This window comes from Capra hircus, chromosome 17 (assembly GCF_001704415.2).
Source record: "Capra hircus breed San Clemente chromosome 17, ASM170441v1, whole genome shotgun sequence".
Lineage (NCBI taxonomy): Eukaryota > Metazoa > Chordata > Mammalia > Artiodactyla > Bovidae > Capra > Capra hircus.
In genome coordinates this window covers 70,586,026-70,608,772 of record NC_030824.1, presented here as the reverse complement: position 1 = coordinate 70,608,772, position 22,747 = coordinate 70,586,026, and the positions used below count along the sequence as shown (strand labels likewise).

Below are 22,747 nucleotides of genomic sequence, written 5' to 3'. Positions count from 1 at the left end.
ATGTATGAAAAAACTCAAGACTTCCCTGGTTGTCCAGTGGCTAAGACTCCACGTTGCTAATGCAGGGTATGTGGGTTCAATTCCTAGTTGGAAAACTAAAAGCTCACATGCCATACAGTGAGGCTAAGAGATTAAGAGGAAGAAAAAGAAAAAATTCACACTTGGTGGTGGGACAAATGGGCTGAACTGACTTAACTGTGGAAATGAATGTAACCTGCAGGTCAAAAGCAAAATGTACCATATATACATAAGAGTGGACTCTGAGTTCTTTCCCATGAAGGGTAGTAGGGTAGTAGCTAATAGTTCTGAAACTACTATGTCAGTCATCAAATGGAACAAGCACTGAATTCGATAAATGACAAGTAGTGGAGGCCAGTTTTCTTACCACTAGTGTGCGCAGTTGCATACAAAGGGAGAAGGTTACAATATACATGCCATAACAGATCAGGTTGGATACATCAGTATAAACTGTCTTTAGCCTCATATATATATATATATATATACACATAGTTCCACGTGGAAATACATATAATTATATGTGTGTGCATAGGCTGGGATGCATACACATACTTCCATGCATTGTTTGCTGAGAGTATTAAGCTCCTGCATGCAAGTTTTAAATACTATTCTCTAATAAAAAGGAACAAGAGATCTTTGAATAAAGGACAGATACTAGGACTGAGAAAATAAATATGTGAATCAGGATAATGTTAAAATGAAAGAAAGAATTACCCCTCAAACCCCACAAAAGATAAATTATGTAAAATGAAAACAGGACCAAGTGCAAAAAGCTCTCAATAGTCAAAGCAAGGGTCAACAGTCTAATAACATAGTACTGGATTATAACCAAAAATTTAATCTTTATGTGTCCAAACTGGTTAAAATAAATTACATAATTTTTATGAATGGTGTTAAATAGACGTCTGTATGCAGAAAAATTCTAAACAATTGATAGAGACAATTAGTTGTCCACCAAGTATTTGATGCTAACTCCCCTCTCCTCAAATATGGGTCCTGCATTATGACTTCTTCCTAAATAAGACACACAGGATGAACATGGGAAAAATTAACAAAGAAAAACAACAAACGTTGGCAACAGTGTAGAGAAATTGGGACTTAAACTTTATTTACTGAGATGTACAATGGCGCAAACTATGTATGCAAACTTTTGGCATTTTCTTAAAAAATAAAAGTGTAATTATATGTTTCAACAATTTCTACACTCATAGATATATGCTCAAAGAATTTAAAACAGGTGTTCAAATATAAACTTGCACATAAATATTCATAGTAGCACTGTTCTCAATAGCCCAAGGTAAAAACAATTAAAATGTCCACGAATGGATGAATAGATAAGCAAAATAGGGTAGATTCATAAGATACATTATTCTGCCATATAAAGGAATAAAGTAAAATAGAGCCACAGCTGTGGAGAACAGTAGGGAGGCTCCTCCAAAACCTAAACACAGAGTTAATGTAGAATCCCTCCCTCAGTTCTGTTCCAGGGTATACAGCCGAAATATTTAAAAGCAAAGACTGGGACAGATAGTTGTACCCCATATTCATACCAGCATTATTCACAGTAACCAAAATGTGGAATCAACACAAGTGTCCTTCAGCAGATGAATGGATAAACATAATGTAGTATATACACAATGGGATACAGTTCAATCTTTATCAGTTCAGTTCAGTTGCTCACTTTTGTCCAACTCTTTGCAACCCCATGGACTGTAGCACGCCAGGTTCCCTGTCCATCATCAACTCCTGGAGCTTGCTCAAACTCATGTCCATCCAGTTGGTGATGCCATCCAACTATCTCATCCTCTGCCATCCCATCCTCCTCCTGCTTTCAGTCTTTCCCAGCATCAGGGTCTTTTCAAATGAGCCACTTCTTTGCATCAGGTGGCCAAAGTATTGGAGCTTCAGCTTCAGCATCCGTCCTTCCAATGAATATTTAGGATTGATTTCCTTTAGGATTGACTGGTTTGATCTCCTTTCAGTCCAAGGGACTCTCAAGAATCTTCTCCAACACCACAGTTCAAAAGCACCAATTCTTCGGTGCTCAGCTTTCTTTATTGTCCAACTCTCACATCCATACGTGGCTACTGGAAAAAGCAAAGTTTTGACTAGATGGACCTTTGTTGGCAAATAATGTCTCTACTTTTTAATATGCTGTCCAGTTTGGTCATAGCTTTTCTTCCAAGGAACAAGTGTCTTGGGTCAGTGGTAAAGAATCCACTTGCCAAGGCAGGAGACACAGGAGACATGGGCTCAATCCCTGGGTTAGGAAGGTCCCCTGGAGAAGGAAATGGCAAACCACTCCAATATTCTTGTCTGGGAAGTCCCATGGACAGAGTAGCCTGGCGGGCTACAGTCCTTGGGTTCGTGAAGAGTCAGGCATGCCTGAACATGCACACGTGTCCTTCTTTGCACCAGAAATAGAAGAATGATTAAATCTCAAGTAACTCATCACTGTAGAAGCCCTGACTTAAATCTGCAAACAATCATACCCTTGTGTACCCTGCTTTTCATAATATCCTGCCACAACTGGCGTCCCCTCTTTCACAAGGTCTTCTTTTGTTTTTATCTGAAGATTTATATTTAAGGTGATAGCTTTGGCTATTTCTGGGAGTAACTTAGTTTTTCTGGGTAATTCCCTTGTACAGAGAAGGTATACACGCCATTAACTTCTTTTTTTCTCTTAGTAATCTTTTAATACAAGGGGGTTCTCAACCAAGAATCTAGAAAGACAGAGTAAAAATTGTTTTTCCTCCTGTACACATAAAATGAAATACTACTCAGCAATAGAAAGCAGTGAACCATCAACCAATGGAAACATGTTGATAAATCTTCAGTGTATACTGTTAAGTGAAAGAATCCAGTATGAAGAGGCTGCACACAGTATGACCCCATTTATAACTTTCCAGGAAAGGCAAAGCTACTAGATGGTAAGCCAATCCTGGAGTGGGGGGTTTGAAGTGATACAATAAAATGGATAACTGTCACTATGCATTTGTCTAAGACCATAGATTTGTATAGCCCAAGGGGTCAGTCATAATTTATTCAAATGTAGTTATTTAGGTTGTGGGAGTGTCACAGGATGGAATACACAATATGGCAGAATGTAACCATATTAGAAATGTATGGGAAAACTCAACTGTAGGGGATGGAGGAGAAGGTGCTAACCTAAGTTAACTTTGGAAATGAACAGAATCTGTAGACAAAAGGCAACATGGACTGTCGTAAACAGTGGGCTTTATTTTATGGAGTTCTTTTCCAGGATGTAGTAGCTAAGGATGCCGAAACCTCTGCACATGTAACCTGGAAAGGAGCAATGCACAGATAAATGGCAGATGGTGGGAGCCAGGCTCCTCACTGTGGGAGTGGGAAGTTACAGATAAGCAAGGGGAAAGCCTCTGTCTTCATAATCATGGATCTGGGCTCCCTGGGAGGATGACATGGGGAGTTGACTGCCCAGGCAAAAATGCACAGATCTTCACCCTGGAAAGGCCTGGCTGACATAGGAACTCACATCCCATCTTTCCACCCATACTTGCTGCAAGCACTCAGCCCTCCATGATCTGTTAGTTGCAGCTTTTTAGATAGTCTAACCCCCGGGCAGATAAAGGAGTGTAAGGGTCTTGCTTACTCTTACGCTGTCCCAGAATCCAGGCCCTGAAGGTTGGAGCCAGGATAGGGGTACCTGGGCCTCTAACCTGAAGCTGACTGGAAGAAAGGAGACCAGTCTTGAGGGCCGGGATTCCCTGGAGTTTGTGAGCCCTGGTGCCTTGATGAAATTCCTCCCCAGTGAGGACATGGGCAGGGTCTGCAGTCATTCTGTGTTCCTCTGAAGAAGCCCAGCAGCACTGGTCTCAGAAATCTCATGGCGGTGTTTCAAACAACAGGGTGGTTTTACAAATGAACAAGAGAAGGAAGCCTTCAAGTGAGTTTAGCTTACTTCTTCCTTCCCTAAACCTCCATTTGTCTAGCTCCTTGGAAACCTGAGGATAAATCTAATTAATGTTTCAAAGTCCTTATATAAGTTTTTTCCCCATCTTTCCGAAAATTGAGCTTCTTATTTAGGACAAAAACTTCAGGACATTAGACTTGACAATGATTACCTGGCATGACACCAAAGGCACAGGCAACAACTATTAATAAAAAAAATGAGCAAATTTTGTGGCTGTTCAGTAGCTCAGTTGTGTCCAAGTCTTTGCAACTCCGTGGACTGCCAGGTTTCCCTCTCCATCACCATCTCCTGGAGCTTGATCAAACTCATGTCCATCAAGTTGGTTTTGCCATCCAACCATCTCAATCTCTGTCGTACCCAGTAGGATGACTACTCTCAAAAAAACCAAAACAAAACAGAAAATAACAAATGTTGGCAAAGATATGAACAAATTGGACCCCTTGTTGGTGGGGATAGAAAATGATACAGCCACTGTAGAAAGCACTAAGGCAGTTCCTCAAGAACTTAAAAATAGGACTTTCCTGATGGTCTAGTGGTTAAGAATCTACCTGCCAATGCAGGGGACACTGATTCTCGCCCTGGTCTGGGAAGATCCCACATGCCACAGTGCAACTAATCCCACATGCCACAACTGATGAAACTTGCATACCTAGAACCCATGCTCTACAAGAGAAGCCACTGCAATGAGAAGCCTGCACACTGTAGCTAGAGAGTAAAGAAACTGTATGTAGCCTGGTCAGTGTAATGGTCCAGATGTAATTACCATATGGCTCTGTCTTCCTAGGGCTTCCCTCGTGGTTGAGATGGTAAAGAATCTGCTTGCAACATGGGAGACTGGGTTCAGTCCCTGGGTTAGAAGATCCCCTGGAGAAGGGAATGGTTACCCACTCCAGCATTCTTGCTTGAAGAATTCCATGGACAGAGAAGCCTGGCAGGGTATAGTCCATAGGGTTGCAAAGAGTCTGACACAACTGAGTAACACTTTCATGTATACTGAAGTAGCCCATACTAAATATGGTGGGAGAAGGCAGAAAATACTCACCAAACAGCAAGGGAAGTGGTGACTGGACTTGTGATTGGGCTTAAGTCATGCATAGGTTGTCCTGGGACATGATTGCTTCCTGGTACAGATCATAGCTCAGGCTTGAAGTGCCCCATGCATAAGACTGTTGTGGGGTTTTGTACGGTACGTGTCAGTCAAGGAGCAAGCAGGGTCAGACATATATTCCGGTCAATCAGCATCTCCTTCTCCTATCTCTTCACTAGATTCTGAGATGTCCGGAAAAAATTCTCTTAAATCTATCATCCACCATCCCTCACACTCCAAAATCTTTCACCTTCACACTTATCTGAATAAAAGGCATCACCATCCACCCACTGGCCCAGGCTATAATGAAATCTTGAAGTCAGTGTTGATTTTTCTCTGTCCTTCATATATCATACTTAGTGTATTAGAAAAGTCTTTCCACCTCCTAAAACAGCAAGGAGATCAAACCAGTCAATCCTAATAGAAATCAACCCTGAATATTCATTGGAAGCACTGATGCTGAAGCTAAAGCTCCAATACTTTCACCACCTGATACAAACAGCCAACTCATTGGAAAAGACTCTAATACTGGGAAAGACTGAGGGCAAGAGGAGAAGGGGACAGCAGAGGATGAGATGGTTAGATACCATCACTGATTCAATGGACATGAGCAAACTCCGGGAGATAGTGAAGGACAGGGAAGCCTGGTGTGCTGCAGTCCACAGCATTGCAAAGAGTCAGACAGACTGAGCAAATAAACAACAACAATGAAATTTCTTTATCTGTAGCACTGATGTGATCTTACAAAATGATCCATAACACTTTCCTCATAGTGTACATGTACTGCAGCAAGAAGGTTAATCCTCACAGCGTGAAACCTGATTAACTGTCTTAAATCCTAAGTTCCATAACCTGCTGGATGTACTGATATTTTAAAATCTGGTTACCACATATACAGACTTACATAATTTTTAAAGAATAAGAACATGTAAGTGTGAATATATTCATGTATGTTCATGTATTATATTTTAAATAGTATATATTATGTATGTATGTATGTATACACACACATGTATACAGACATATAGCAGCATGATAGAGAAAGAAATACAGAAAAGCAGAGAGAGGGACTGTACCTCTACCTTATTCACCCTTGGCTTAATTTTATGTATGTGGGAAAATACTTCAGAAAATAAAATCTGGAAGAAAATGTAATATGGTAACTATGATTATCTTTGGGAAATGGAGTGTGGGTGATTTTTGATATGTGCATTTTATAGTTATGTAATTGCACTCATCTCACACACTAGTAAAGTAATGCTCAAAATTCTCCAAGCCAGGCTTCAGCAATACGTGAACCGTGAACTCCCTGATGTTCAAGCTGGTTTTCGAAAAGGCAGAGGAACCAGAGATCAAATTGCCAACATCTGGTGGATCATTGAAAAAGCGAGAGTTCCAGAAAAACATCTATTTCTGCTTTATTGACTTGCCAAAGCCTTTGACTGTGTGGATCACAATAAACTGTGGAAAATTCTGAAAGAGATGGGAATACCAAACCACCTGACCTTCCTCTTGAGAAACCTTTAGGTAGATCAGGAAGCAACAGTTAGAACTGGACATGGAACAACAGACTGGTTCCAAATAGGAAAAGGAGTACATCAAGGCTGTATATTGTCACCCTGCTTATTTAACTTATACGGAGAGTACATCATGAGAAACACTGGGCTGGAAGAAGCACAAGCTGGAATCAAGATTGCTGGGAGAAATATCAATAACCTCAGATATGCAGATGACACCACCCTTATGGCAGAAAGTGAAGAGGAACTAAAAAGCCTCTTGATGGAAGTGAAAGAGGAGAGTGAAAAAGTTGGCTTAAATCTCAACATTCAGAAAACTAAGATCATGGCATCTGGTTCCATCACTTCATGGGACATAGATGGGGAAACAGTAGAAGCAGTATCAGACTTTATTTTTTGGGGCTCCAAAATCACTGCAGATGGTGATTGCAGCCATGAAATTAAAAGACGTTTACTCCTTGGAAGGAAAGTTATGAGCAAACTAGACAGCATGTTAAAAAGCAGAGATATTACTTTGCCACCAAAGGTCCGTCTAGTCAAGGCTATGGTTTTTCCAGTAGCCATGTATGGATGTGAGAATTGGACTGTGAAGAAATCTGAGCGCTGAAGAATTGATGCTTTTGAACTGTGGTGTTGGAGAAGACTCTTGTGAGTCCCTTGGACTGTTAGGAGATCCAACCAGTCCATCCTAAAGATCAGTCCTGGGTGTTCATCGGAAAGACTGATGCTGAAGCTGAAACTCCAATACTTTGGCCACCTCATGCGAAGAGATGACTCGTTGGAAAAGACTCTGATGCTGGGAGGGAGTGGGGGCAGGAGGAGAAGGAGACAACAGAGGATGAGATGGCTGGATGGCATCACCGACTCATTGGACACGAGTTTGAATAAACTCTGGGAGTTGGTGATGGACAGGGAGGCCTGGTGTGTTGTGATTCATGGGGTTACAAAGAGTGAGACATGACTGAGCAACTGAACTGAATTGAACTGAACTAATAATTATGTAATTATATTACCTTTGTAATCTCTGTAGTGTTTTAAGTAACAAAAAGCTTTATGTCCAAAATTTCAGTCCTTTTTGATAAAGTTTTATCAAAAAATATGATTATTTCCGGGGCTTCCTCAGTGGCCTAGTGGTAAAGAATCTGCCTGCAATGCAGGAGCCAAGGAGAAATGGGCTTGATCCCTGGGTTGGAAAGATCACCTGGAGAAGGGCTTCCTGCCTGGAGACTCCTGTGAACAGTGGAGGTGGGCTACAGTCCATAGGGTTGCAAAGAGTTGACCATGACTGAAGTGATTTAGTTGCTTCATACACACGATTATTTCATCTTATTGTTGTTGCTCAGTTGCTAAGTCATGTACGATGCCTTGCAATCCCATGGGCTGCAGCACACCAGGCTCATCTGGGCTTCACTAGTTCCCCAAGTTTGATAAAATTCATGGTTATTGAGTCAGTGATGCTCTCTAGTCATCTCATCCTCTGACATCCCCTTCTGCTTTTGCCTTCAGTCTTTCCCAGGATCTTTTCCAGCGAGTCAGTACTTCAAACCAGGTGGCCAAAGTACTGGAGCTTCAGCTTCAGCGTTGGTCATTCCAAAGAATTTTTTAATTCACTGAATTTTTGAAAATTGAGTTTTAAACCAGCTTTTTCACTCTCCTCTCTGCATCTTCATCAAGAGTCGCTTTAGTTCCTCTTCACTTTCTGGTACTAGAGTGGCATTATCTGTAGATCTGAGGTTATTGATATTTCTCCCAGCAATCCTGATTCCCATCTTGTGGTCCATCCAGCCCAGCATTCTGCATGACGTACCCTGAATATAAGTTAAATAAGCAGGGTGACAATGTATAGCCTTGACACCTTCCTTTCCCAACTTGGAACCAGTCAGCTGTTCCATGTCCAGTTCTGTTGCTCCTAGACCTGCACACAGGTTTCTCAGCATAGGTAAAGTGGTCTGGTACTTCAATCTCTTTGAGAATTTTCCACAATGTGTTGTGATCTATACAGTCAAAGGCTTGAGAGCAGTCAAGGAACCAGATAGTTTTCTGGAACTCCCTTGCTTTCTCCATGATCCAAAGTGTTGGCAATTTTTCTGCTGCTTCCTCTGCCCCTTCAAAAACCCTGCTTGTGCATCTGGATGTTCTCAGTTCATATACTGATGAAACCTAGGTTGAAGGATTTTGAGCATAACCTTCCTAACATGTAAAATCAACACAGTTGTTCGGTAGTTTGAGCATTCTTTGGCACTGCCTTCCTTTAGGATTGGAATGAAAACTATTTCCAATTCTGTGGCCACTGCTGAATTTTCCAAATTTGTTGAGATATTTTGTGCAGCACTTTAAGAGAATCATCTTTTAGGATTCGGAATAGCTCAGCTGGAATTTCATCACCTCCACTAGCTTTGTTCATAGTAATGCTTTCTAAAGCCCACTTGATGTCACACTCCAGGAAGTCTGGTTTTACTGGTTATACGGGTCACTAGGACCTTTCTTGTACAGTTCTCATTGTATTCTTGCCACCTCTTAATTTGTTCTCCCTCTGTTAGGTATTTAACATTTCTGTCCTTTATGACCCTTATCCTTGCATGAAATGTTCCTTTCCTATTTCCAGTTTTCTTGAATAGATCTCTAGTCTTTCCATTCTTTTGTTTTCCTCTATTTCTTTGCATTGTTTAAGAAGGCCTTCTTATCTCCCCTTGCTATTTTCTGGAACTCTGCATTCAGTTATGCATATCTTTTTCTTTCGCCATTGCCTTTTGCTTCTCTTCTTTCCTCAATTATTTGTAAACCCTTCTCAGAGAACCACTTTGACTTCTTGCATTTTTCTTTGGGATGGTTTTGATCACTGGCTCCTGCACATGCTATAAATGTCCACTGATAGTTCTTCAGGCACTCTGTCTACCAGATCTAATCCTTTGAATCTATTCATCACCTCCACTGTATAATCATAAAGGATTTGATTTAGGTCATACCTGAATGGCCTAGTGCTTTTCCCTATTTTCTTCAATTTAAGCCTGAATTTTGCAGTAAGGTGCTGGTGATCTGAGCCACAGTCAGTTCCAGGTCTTATTTTTAGCCCTTTAGCCCACAAATAAAACTAACACAATATTTCTTATCATTATGAAATAAAACTTGGACTCAGTAAATATCACCCAATAAAATACATGTTGAATGATTCACTTTTAATGCATCATATGAATTATGCTACTAAAAAGCAGACGTTAAACACATCTCCTAAAATAATTCTTAAAACATCCTTTAGGAAGAGTTTAGTTCACTCAAGTCAACATTATACAACTACATGTAATACGTATGTTTCAAAATAACCAAATAACATTAAATTTTAACATAAAAAGAATTCAGAGAAGTCTCCAGTTAAACGTTACATAGCATTCTTTATTTCTGGTAGCCAATGTATCCAGGAAGCAGGATAATTGATAGTATCTTTGCTTTGCATAGAATGGAGGCATATGGGTTTAAATATTTTTTTAATAGAGCATTATTGAAAGCAGAGTCAAAATTAAATCAGGACAGTGAGTTTCTTTGCACTAGCTTATTCTTGGGAACGATTTTGAGAAATATCAATTTCTCCTATTTTGTAAAATTCTTTTTCTCTACTGTATCTTAACTTAGCCCATGATTCAGCATTTTAAAAACTACAGTATTTCCTCACATTTTCCATGAGAATGTAGGTGCACAAACAGCTCTAATCTGAGGTTATGGAGAAGGCTGTGGAAGAGCAAGGACACATCTGAGAGTATAAAAATCAATGACATTAACAATGGCAGATTATCAAAACTGTAGAATGGTGGACAATCTACAGCTGGGAAACCTGATACCTGAGTTGTAACTCTAGATTTCTTATGGTCCTTGGTGTGAGAACAGGCAAGTGCAAGGCTTTGGAAATCAATTTCTTTAACTTAGAACAAAGAATTTGGACCAGGTTTATTAAATTATTAAAATCTCTTTCAGATGCATAGTTGTATCACTCAATGGTACCAAACTTTGGACACGTAACTAACAGCTACTGCTTTGGCAACAGTGAAAAACATCAGTTTCAATACTGTTTAAAACAGTAAATGAACTACTCACATTTTCAAAATGTGGTGCAATACAAACCACTAGAATACTGTTATCCCCGAACAATTCTTACTTTCTCTTTATAATTTTGTTTATTTTTGGCTGTGCTGGGTCTTCATTGCTCACGGACCTTTCTCGGTCAGTAGTTGCAGCGAGTGGGGCTGCTCTCTTTAGCTGTGGTGCCTGGGCTTCTCACTGCAGTGCCCTCTCCTGTTGCAGAGCAGGGGTCTTAAGTTGTACAGATGTCCACAGCTGCAGTATATGCAGTATATGGGCTCAGCCGTTGTGGCTCCAGGCCCCTGGAGCACAGGCTCATGAGTTGCTGGGCACAGGTTTTGTTATTCCGAGGCATGTGGGATCTTCCTGGAATGGGGATCAAACCTGTGTCTGCTCCTTTGGCAGGCTGATTCTCTACCACTGAGCCACCAGTGAAGCCCTAGTTCTTATTTTCTTCCATTAAGAAAGTTTTAACCTCTTCCTGATCTAAAACACCATTTCTTTTTATTTAGGTAACACTAATTTCCTTGGTTATTATGAACTTTGATTCTGAATAAAATGGTGGCACTAGTGATAAAGAACCTGCCTGCCAATGAAGGAGACATAGGAGACTCGGATTCAACTCCCTGGGTCAGGAAGATCCCCTGGAGAAGGAAATGGCAACCCACTCCAGTATTCTTGCCTGGAGAACCCCATGGACAGAGGAGCCTGGTGGGCTACAGTCATAGGGCCCCAAAGAGTCAGACACAACTGAAGTGACTTAGCACAGTTTTTTTGGTTATTATGAAACTTCAGTTCTGAATAAAATTTTATTTTTTACTATCATTAAAATTTCTAGGGAAATTGTTCTCAGTAATGTTTTAAAATATTCATTAAATTGCTATTTACTTTGAAGTGTCAGCATTTTTCAAGTACTCAATACAGTTTACAAAAGTAGAAGTTTAATCTGAAAACCTGTAGGACTTTAGTGTTTTTAATTTGAATTAATATTCCCTCATATTCCTAGGCAGTGCAGTGGTAAAGAATCTACCTGCCAAAGCAGGAGAAACAGGAGACAGCCAGTTCAGTCTCTGGGTGAGGAAGATCTTCTGGAGAAGGAAATGGCAACCCACTCCAGTATTCTTGCCTGGAAAATACCACGGACAGAGGAGTCTGGCAGGCTCCTGGGGTTGCAAAGAGTTGGACACTATGGAGCATACACATATTTTAAGAAAAACTTAATAAATGTTAATGATATTGATATCTGATCATTTTAAAATAAATACAGGAAAATCATATGCCTTAAATAGATAAACATCTTCAGGAGAATATTACCAGGCTTGATTCGTCTCTTTGGACCTCAAAAAGTAAATTCACTCAGCTCTCAGAACTCAGCTTTATTTCTGCTACAGGAGAAGAGGTTATTTCATTCTGTTAGACCATTTAATTAGTACAGCTTTCTGTAAACAGGAAATAATATTTTATTTAGCATAGTAAGATGAAAATTCTATTTGAAGGAAATGACTTCTTGGGTCTTTGAAAACACCTCAATTTCCCTTTTCATTTACCTCACAAGAATGCTATGGAATTACTATTTAGATTTCTTTTTAGAAGGTTCCAAATGCAGGTCACCTCTATATTTTCTTTTGAGTGCTACAACTAAACTGTCCAGGGAAGCAGAGATTTATTCTTGTACATCAGTCACGTGGAATGTTAACTTACCATTATCAGGCCCATCCACGTTAACCTTGTCACAAACATGAGATGGGGAAACACATGGCTCAGCATAAGAAGTAAATGAAAACAATCAACACTTACTTATTAAACCTTTCCTTATGCTTTGTTAATTAACTATGATGTGATAACAGTTCGTCGCTAAGCATGATAAATAGAAGAAAATGGTCAGGATGCTGAAGAAAATATTTGATGTGAAATCTATCACACACATAGTGAAGATCTCAGCAATAAAAGTAGATGTACTTTTTTCTATTTTTCTTTACCTCCATGGAATTTGCAAATATCTTTTAAGCTCTAAATAGCTAATTCAATACAATAAATACTTAATCTATTCTGTTTTATTTATGATTTTTTAATCTATAGTACTGATGTGATCTTACAGAGATATCTATGACATTTTTCCTACTTTGCACATCCACTGCAGCAAGCAGGCTAATCCTGAGTGTGAAACCTCCTGACTAACTGTCTCAAAGTCTAAGTTTCATAACCCACTGGGTATTCTGACATTCAGTTAATAGACATGGGCATTTGAACTAACTCCTTAAACATTATGAATTCCTTTTTTTCATTTTTGTTTGATTTCTTAGTACTTTTATCTGCAAAATGAAGATAATAACAATTCTGAATAGCTGTTGTAAAGACAAAAAAATAATACTTGTAAAGATCTAGTAGAGAGTATACAACAGATGCTTAATAAACAGTAACTTTACTCTCATCTACTACTGCATTGCTTCACTGGTTAAAGCAGCATTTCAACTCAGAGCACACACTTGGTCTGTGATAAACTAGATGACAAGTGTGAGTCCGATTAATGAGGACATGCAGAGATCGAATAAATACATTCTTTGGATATTTTCTACAAACTATCTTTTCATAATTTCTTCTAAATTTAAGTTACATGACTCTGGATTAGCTAAGAGGACAAAAACTGTCTATCATTTTTATGGCTTTAGTCTAAAAATAATAGTTATAATGACCCTGGACTCGTGAAATTTCCATAACTAATGTATACCACGATGATGAAATGGACACCTTTTGATATCAATGAAATGATAGAGTGAGATAAAATTTAGGAAGGTACATTTTAGAGGTCTACTCATTATAAAGTACCTATGATTGTCATTTTAGCAGGAACAGATAAAGTACACTCATATTAAAATATTTATTAAAACATATTTATTCTTAAATAAAATTCCTCGATGATTTGAATGATTCTACTGAACTGCTGCCCTAGCTGATCAAAATTCTAAGTTGTACAGTATAAATGCAACTACTTTGAGCTACAGGTTAGTTTTATAAGAAATAGTATATGTACACTTCTGGTAATCATTCATTTTAAAACCTGAATCTAGATGTGTAGTCAATGATTCAGAAATTTAATTATTTCTATGATTAAGGTACTAGATGATTTTCTTTTGATATTGGATAATAAACACACTCAAATAACATACACAGGTTAGTGCAAGTCATCATGGATCATCAGACTGTAAGAATTATCAGGACATGATAAAGGGTTATATATTTCAATGGTTAAAAGTAATCTGATTATTAGCTCTTCATTTTTGGCAGTTTACCAGATGGCACAGTAGTAATCTGCCTGCCAATGCAGGAGACACAAGAGATGTGGGTTTGATTCCTGGGTCAGGAAGATCCCCTAGAGAAGGAAATGACAACCCACTCTAGTACTCTTGCCTGGAAAATCCCATGGACAGAGGAACCTGGTGGGATACAGCCCATGGGGTTGCAAAAGGTCAGTCAGATGTGACTGAGTGTGCAAAGCACACACACATCTAGAGATAAAAATACCTTCACTGCTTTCACTGATTAAACTCCAAAGAATCTTTTTCACTGTCAGCAGGAATGATCAACATTAACTAAAACAGATTCTTCTAACAATAAATAACTGAATGAATAGTTTTAAAGTTAGTTTGGCTAAAATTGTTGAGCTGATAAATAACTAAATAAGGCAAGAATCAGTTCAGTTCACTCACTCAGTCAGAGTCTCTGACTCTTTGCCACACCATGGACTGCAGCACGCCAGGCCTGTTTGTCCATCACCAACTCCTCGAGTTTACTCAAACTCATGTCCATTGAGTAGGTGATGCCATCCAACCATCTCATCCTCTGTGGTCCCCTTCTCCTTCTGCCTTCCATTTTTCCAAGCATCTAGGTCTTTTCAAATGAGTCAGTTTTTTGCATCAGGTGGCCAAAGTATTGGAGTTTCAGCTTCAGCATCAGTCATTCCAATGAATATTCAGGACTGATTTCCTTTAGGATGGACTGGTTGGATCTCCTTGCTGTGCAAGGGACTCTCAAGAGTCTTCTCCAGTACCACTGTTCAAAAGCAATTCATTGATGCTCAGCTTTCTTTATAGTCTGACTCTCACATCCATACATGACTACTGGCCATAACTTAGACTAGACAGACCTTTGTTGACAAAGTAATGTCTCTACTTTTCAATATGCTGTCAAGGTTGGTCACAGCTTTTCTTCCAAGGAGCAAGAGTCTTTTAATTTCATGGCTGCAGTCACCATCTGCAGTGATTTTGGAGCCCCCAAAAATAAAGTCTGTCACTGTTTCCATCGTTTCCCCATCTGTTTGCCATGAAGTGATGGGGCCAGATGCCATGATCTTAGTTTTCAGAATTATCAAAACATTTTTGAGAACACAATTCTACTTGGAGGGCTCCATGGAGGAAGTGTCTCATTTTCAAGAAAGGAATGGCGTTTCTTTTGTTTTCGTTCAATTCTTTCCTTCCTTTCTTTTTTTTCCTAAAGAGAAAACAAAAAACTATAAATTTATATACAAATATGACCATTATTTTAAAATCAAGTTGCTTGCTGAAGAACAAAATAATCATTATAAGGTATTTAAATGTCATTTGTTAGCTTTGTTAAGTCGTATCTGATTCTTTTCAACCCCATGAACTGCAGCATGCCAGGTTTCCCTGTCCTTCAGTATCTTCTGGAGTTTCCTCAAACTCACATCCATTGAGTTGGTAATGCTATCTAACCATCTCATCCTCTGCTGCCCTCTTCTTTCCTTGCCCTCAATCTTTCCCAGCATCAGGGTCTTTTCCAATGAACTGGCTCTTTGAATCAGGTAGTCAAAGTACTGGAGCTTCAGCTTCAATATTAATTCTTCTAATAAATATTCAGGGATTATTTCCTTTAGGATTTGATCTTCTTGCTGTTCAAAGGACTCTTAAGAGTCTTCTCCAGCACCACAATTTGAAAGCATCTATTGCTTAGTGCTCAGTCTTTTTTATGGTCCAACTCACATCCATACATGACTACTGGAAAAATCATAGCTTTGACTATGTGGACCTTGGTTGGCAAAGTGATGTCTGTTTTTTTTAATATGCTGTCTAGGTTTGCCATGGATTTTCTTCCAAGGAGCAAGCATCTTTTAATTTCATGATTGTAGTTACTATTCAGTGACTTTGAAGCCCATGAAAACAAAATGTGGCACTGGTTCCACTTTCTCCCTATCTATTTGCCGTGAAGTGATGGGACCACATGCCACGATTTTAGTTTTTTGAATGTTGAGTTTTAAGCCAGCTTTTTCACTCTCCTCTTTCACTCTCATCAATAGACTCTTTAATTCCTCTTTACTTTCTGCCATTAGAGTGGTATCATCTGTATATCTAAGGTTGTTGATGTTTCTCCCAGTAATCTTGATTCCAGCTTGTGAGTTATTCAGCCTGGCATTTCACATGATGTCCTCTACATAAAAATACAGTAAGTGGGTGACAATATATAACCTTGATGTACTCCATTCCCAATTTTGAGTCCATTGTTCCATGTCTGGTTCTAACTGTTGCTTCTTGATCTACATACAGATTTCTCAGGAGACAGGTAAGGTGGTCTGGTATTCCCATCCCTTGAAGAATTTTCCACAGTTTGTAGTGATCCACACAGTCAAAGGATTTAGCGGAGTCAATGAAACAGAAGTAGATGTTTTTTCTCAGTTCAGTTCAGTTTAGTTGCTCATTTATGTCCGGCTTTTTGCAACCCCATGCCAGGCTTCCCTCTCCATCACCAACTTCTGGACCTTGCTCAAATTCATGTCCATCCAGTCAGTGATACCATCCAACCATCTCATCCTCTGTCATCCCCTTCTCCTCCTGCCTTCCATCTTTCTCAGAGTGAAGGTCGTTTCCAATGAGTCAGTCCTTCACATCAGGTGGCCGAAGTACTGGAGCTTCAGCTTAAGCATCTGTCTTTCCAATGAATATTCAGGACTGATTTCCTTTAGGACTGACTGATTTGATTTCCTTGCAGTCCAAGGGACTCTCAAGAGTTTTCTCCAACACAGTTCAAAAGCATTAATTTTTTGGCGCTCGGCTTTTTTATAGTCCAACTCACATCCATAAATGACTACTGGAAAAACCATAACTTTGACAAGACAGACCTTTATCAGCAAAATAATGTCTCTGCTTTTTAATATGCTGTCTATATTGGTCATAGCTTTTCTTCCAGGGAACAAGCATCTTTTAATTTCATGGCTGCAGTCACCATCTGCAGTGATTTTGGAGACCAAGAAAATAAAGTTTCTCAGTGTTTCCATTGTTTCCTCATTTATTGCCATGAAATACACTTGCCATTGTATTTTTTGAATGTTGAGTTTTAAGCCAATTTTTGCACTCTCCTCTTTCACTTTCATCAGTATGCTCTTTTTTCTTCATTTTCTGCCATAAGGGTGGTATAATCTGCATATCATGTATTTCTGGAAATCCCTTAATTGGTTAGAAAGCAATAGCAGCCAGGGAATGTTGCTGATTGATAAGTATACTATCAACAGGCATTAGCACACCACTTAATTTTTTAAAATATTAAAAGTGATAATATTTTTAAAGAATTATGTAAAATATGAAGAAAAAGACCTGTAATTCCATAATTCAAAGAGAATAATTGTCAGAAGCTAGTGATGACTTTCAGAGAACAGGGTCTCAGAAATAAATTACTAGATGCAAAGGTTGAGTATGTGATGGCAGCAGAAGATACTTCAGTGTTTACAGATATTTGAATATTGAGGCTCATATTTCTTTGCTTATTATTGAGCTTGAGCATTTTCATTTGTTTAGTCTTCTTGTGATTTTTTTTTTGCACAATTATTTGCTCACCTAATTGCATGGGTATCAGTGTTTACAATTTTTAGCAATTTGCATATTTTTGTGTAATTCATATTATCCTTGTAGCATTTTATCCACATTATTTTTAGTCCTTAATTAAAAAAAATATTTCAAACATAGACAACTGTTTAAGAGTAATAGCTAAAACCTGTACACTCACTAGCTGCCTTTTGAAATAAAACACGATTAATACTTGTGCAGCCCTCGCATCCAGTCTCTCACTGCACTTGCTCTTTCTCTGCCCTCCAGACCTAACCGTTACTCTGAACGCCGTGCTTCTAGTTGCAGCACATCTCTTAACACCTTTGTCATGCATGCATTCATCCCAAATGACAAGTTTTTGGCAGATTTTTAAAATTTATGCAAAAAGGTGTTATTTTGGACTCTCAAGAGTCTTCTCCAGCAACACAATTTGAAAGCATCAATTTTAAATCAATGCTAAATGGCACCATGCTATATATTCTCTGGCAACTGTCTTCTTTATCATTATATCTCTAAGATACATCTATATAGAGTCATAGTTCTAATTCAGTGAGGCACAGAATCCTAGTATATCAACATATCACAATTTACAACACACCTATTTTGGTCTTGAAGACATGATGTTCTAATGTTTTCTTCTCACACAAAGACAATGCTGCTGTAAATGTCTGATTCCTTGCGCTTATAAGTCAAGAATCTCCATATACATGCCTAGGAATGAAACTGCCAGTTTGTAGGGTATGAATATGTACGACTTTGCTGGGTGACAACGATTTATTTTCCAAAGTTGTAGTAAATTATCGTCCAACAACCTATCAATCACTTCAGTCAATTCAGTTGCTCATTCGTGTCCAACTCTTTGCAACCCCATGAACTGCAGCACGCCAGGCTTCTCTGTCCATTAGCAACACCAGGAGCCCACCCAAACTGATGTCCATTGAGTTGGTGATGCCATCTAACCGTCTCATCATCAGGCATCCTCTTCTCCTCCTGCCTTCAATCTTTCCCAACATCAGGGTCTTTTCAAAGGAGTCAGCTCTGTGCATCCGGTGGCCAAAACAGTGGAGTTTTAGCTTCAACATGCGTCCTTTCAATGAACACCCAGGACTGATTTCTTTTAGGATGGACTGGTTGGATCTCCTTGCAGTTCAAGGGACTCTCAAGAGTCTTCTCCAACACCACAGTTCAAAAGCACCAAATTTTCAGTGTTCAGCTTTCTTTATAGTCCGACTCTCACAACTATACATGACTACTGGAAAAACCATAGCCTTGAATAGATGGACCTTTGTGGACAAAGTAATGTCTCCACTTTTTAATATGCTGTTTGGGTTGGTCATAACTTTCCTTCCAAGGAGCAAGTGTCTTTTAATTTCATAGCTGCAATCACCATCTGCAGTGATTTTGGAGCCCAAAAAATAAAGTCAGACATTGCTTCCACTGTTTCCCTATCTATATGCCATGAAGTGATGGGACCGGATGCCATGATCTTAGTTTTCTGAATGTTGAGCTTTAAGCCAACTTTTTCGCTCTCCTCTTTCACTTTCATCAAGCGGCTTTTTAGTTCCTCTTCACTTTCTACTATAAGGGTGGTGTCACCTGCATATCTGAGGTTATTGATATTTCTCCTGGCAGTCTTGATTCCAGCTTGTGTTTCTTCCAGTCCAGGGTTTCTCACGATGTACTCTGAACAGAAGTTAAATAAGCAGGGTGACAATATACGCCTTGACATACTCCTTTTCCTATTTGGAACCAGTCTGTTGTTCCATGTCCAGTTCTAACCGTTGATTCCTGACCTGCATACAGGTTTCTCAAGAGGCAGGTCAGGTGGTCTGGTATTCCCATCTCTTTCAAAATTTTCCACAGTTTATTGTGATCTACAGTCAAAGGCTTTGGCATAGTCAATAAAGCAGAAATAGATGTTTCTCTGGAACTCTCTTGTTTTTTCAATGATCCAGCAAATGTTGGCAATTTGATTTCTGGTTCTTCTGCCTTTTCTGAAACCAGCTTGAACATCTGGAAGTTCATGATTCACGTATTGCTTTAGTCTGCCTTGGAGAATTTGAGCATTATTTTACTAGCATGTGAGATGAGTGCAATTGTGCAGTAGTTTGAGTATTCTTTTGCATTGCCTTTCTTTGGGATTGAAATGAAAACTGATCTTTTTCCAGTCTTGTGGCCACTGCTGAGTTTTCCAAACTTTCTGACATATTGAGTGCAGCACTTTCACAGCATCATCTTTTAAGATCTGAAATAGCTTGCTAGGAGCAAGCACAGGAGATCCCACCCATGGCAAAGGTCATGAGGAAGAGACCTGATGGGCAAAGGCAAGATGAGGCCTCAATGGACTCCCCTGGACCTTCTAGAGCATCTACCCCAAAACCAGAATCTGTCTGTCTTACTATTTTATGACTTTCACCAACTCCTCTGACATTAGCAGGGGGCTATCCCCGACCACCTGTCTCTGGAAAAAGCTAACTTAGAGCTCCAGTTAATAGTCTCCTGCATATAAAAGGAGTGTCTCAGCTCACACCCCTCTGATGGCTCTCTAACTTGCCTGACAGGTTTCCCCGGACTTTTACAACTATACATATGATTGTTTACAGCCTCCCAACCACGAGAGGCACAAGAAGCTTAAAACATCTTAAAGATATAGAGCCTTTTAAAGAGCTAAGAATTATATTGGTGAAGGGTTTCATTGTTGAGTTAATGATTGCTGCCAGGCCTCCATATCCTTTATCTTTTAGGCACCTGGGAGGATATTAATCAATGTAACTGGGATGCAGAAATAGGAATATAGTAGTTTTGATGTTAGCAATACTAGATTTTTGAGTTAATGAATTTTCTCTGTTATAAATCATTGTACTCTTCTTTCTTTGTTATAAATCGTTGTATCCTTGCTATGTAAGAATGTAACTTTATTTAGTGCTTTCTAAGAGTGGCACCAGACTTTGGAAAAAATGACACTTTTAGGGCAAATAAGTTTTCTGGTTGATGGACCCTTATCAGAAAAGGGTCATAAAATGCTAATAGGCCTCCTGACCAGAAAATGATGTAAACCACCTAAGACCTGTGTATACAGATAGGTATACAGAGAGAAAGCCTGGTCTCGATAAAGGTCAAGGCTGCTGACCCTGCATGACTTTGTATTTTCCATTATTCTCTATGTAGAGCTTAAGGTATATAAGCTCCCTGGAAAAATAAAGTTTTGGGCCTCGCCTCATCATTGTTTGGCTCCCCCGTGTCAATTCTCTTTCTTTCTCTCTCTCTTACTCTCTTTTTCAGGCTGATCCCCTGGAGCGCAGGGGCTCACTGTGTTCACTTCTCTGCCCGGGCTTCTAAGACCCACGTGAGAGGGAGCCCAAGGCGGGGCACCCTCCGCTATTCAAGCGGGCGCCTGTGGCCTGCGTGAACTGTGTAAGTCCCTTGTCTTGGGACTTTATTGGCTTTCTGTGTAAACCAAGGAATATCAGCCTCTTTCTCTCCTCTGTTTTCTTAACTGCAACATTCTTTCCTTCTCTCTCTCTGTATCTCTAAATAAATAAATAAATCTCAGTTGCCAACGCCATCCACACTTCAGATACTCTGGATCGAACTGGGGCTGGTCCCCGGTAATAGCTCAACTGGAATTCCATCACCTCCACTAGCTTTGTTCATAGTGATGCTTCCTAAGGCCCACTTGACTTCACATTCCAATATGTCTGGCTCTAGGTGAGTGATCACATCATCGTGATTATGCTGACTGTGAAGATCTTTTTTGTACAGTTCTGTGTATTCTTGCCACCTCTTCTTAAAATCTTTTGCTTCTGTTAGATCCATACCATTTCTGTCCTTTATCAAGCCCATCTTTGCATGAAATGTTCCCTTGGTATCTCTCATTTTCTTGAAGAGATCTCTAGTCTTTCCCATTCTATTGTTTTCCTCTATTTCTTTGCGTTGATTGCTGAGGAAGTCTTTCTTATCTCTCCTTGCTATTCTTTGGAACTCTGCATTCAGATGCTTATCTTTCCTTTTCTCCTTTGCTTTCTGCTTCTCTTTTTTTCACAGCTATTTGTAAAGCCTCCTCAGACAGCCATTTTGCATTTCTTTTTCTTAGGGATAGTCTTGATCCCTGTCTCCTGTACAATGTCAAGAATCTCCATCCATAGTTCATCAGGCACTGTTTCTATCAGATCTATTCCCTTAAATCTATTGCTCACTTCCACTGTATAATCATAAGGGATTTGATTTAGGTCATATTTGAATGGTCTAATGGTTTTCCCCACTTTCTTCAATTTAAGTCTGAATTTGGAGTTCATGATCTGAGCCATAGTCAGCTCCCGACCATAGCTTTTTTTTTTTTTTTTTTGCTGACTTATAGAGCTTCTCCATCTTTGGCTGCAAAGAATATAATCAATCTGATTTTGGTGTTGATCATCTGGTGATTTCCATGTGTAGTCTTCTCTTGTGTTATTGGAAGAGGGTGTTTGCTATGACCAGTGCGTTCTTTTGGCAAACCCTATTAGCTTTTTCCATGTTGCATTCCATAATCCAAGGCCAAATTTGCCTGTTACTCCAGGTGTTTCTTGACTTCCTACTTTTGCATTCCAGTCCCCTTATAGTGAAAAGGACATCTTTTTTGGGTGTTAGTTCTAAAAGATCTTGTAGGTCTTCATAGACCCATTCAACTTCAGCTTCTTCAGTGTTACTGGTCAGGGCATAGACTTGGATTACCATGATACTGAACAGTTTGACTTGGAAATGAACAGAGATCATTCTGTCATTTTTGAGATTGCATCCAAGAACTGCATTTCGGACTCTTTTGTTGACTATGATGACTACTCCGTTTTTTCTCAGGGATTCTTGCCCACAGTAGCAGATATAATGGTCATCTGAGTTGAATTCACCCATTCCAGTCCATTTTAGTTTGCTGATTCCCAGAATGTCGACATTCACTCTTGCACTCAGCACTTTCACAGCATCATCTTTCAGGATTTGAAACAGCTCTACTGGAATTCCATCACCTCCACTAGCTTTGTTTGTAGTGATGCTTTCTAAGGCCCACTTGACTTCACATTCCAATATGTCTGGCTCTAGATTAGTGATCACATCATCATGATTATCTGGGTCGTGAAGATCTTTCTTGTACAGTTTTTCCGTGTATTCTTGCCACCTCTTCTTAATATCTTCTGCTTCTGTTAGGTCCAGACCATTTCTGTCCTTTATTGAGCCCATCTTTGCATGAAATGTTCCCTTGGTATCTCTAATTTTCTTGAGGAGATCTTTAGTCTTT

At 39.4% G+C, this 22,747-nt stretch overlaps 1 protein-coding gene across 6 annotated transcripts in view; it reads right to left on the bottom strand.

Annotated features, from left to right (window-relative positions):
• Nucleotides 2,365-22,747, bottom strand: part of MAP9 (microtubule associated protein 9) — a 53,743-nt gene continuing 33,360 nt past the window's right edge. For 4 of the 6 annotated variants that reach the window (XM_018061637.1, XM_018061642.1, XM_018061639.1 and 1 more), the window contains exon 14: nucleotides 2,365-4,339. In XM_018061637.1, the coding sequence (XP_017917126.1) occupies nucleotides 4,196-4,339 (144 nt within the window). In that variant the 3' untranslated portion in view covers nucleotides 2,365-4,195. Of the gene's footprint in view, nucleotides 4,340-14,574; nucleotides 15,134-22,747 lie in introns of those variants that run through there. The other 2 variants (XM_018061640.1, XM_018061641.1) reach the window with 1 other exon arrangement.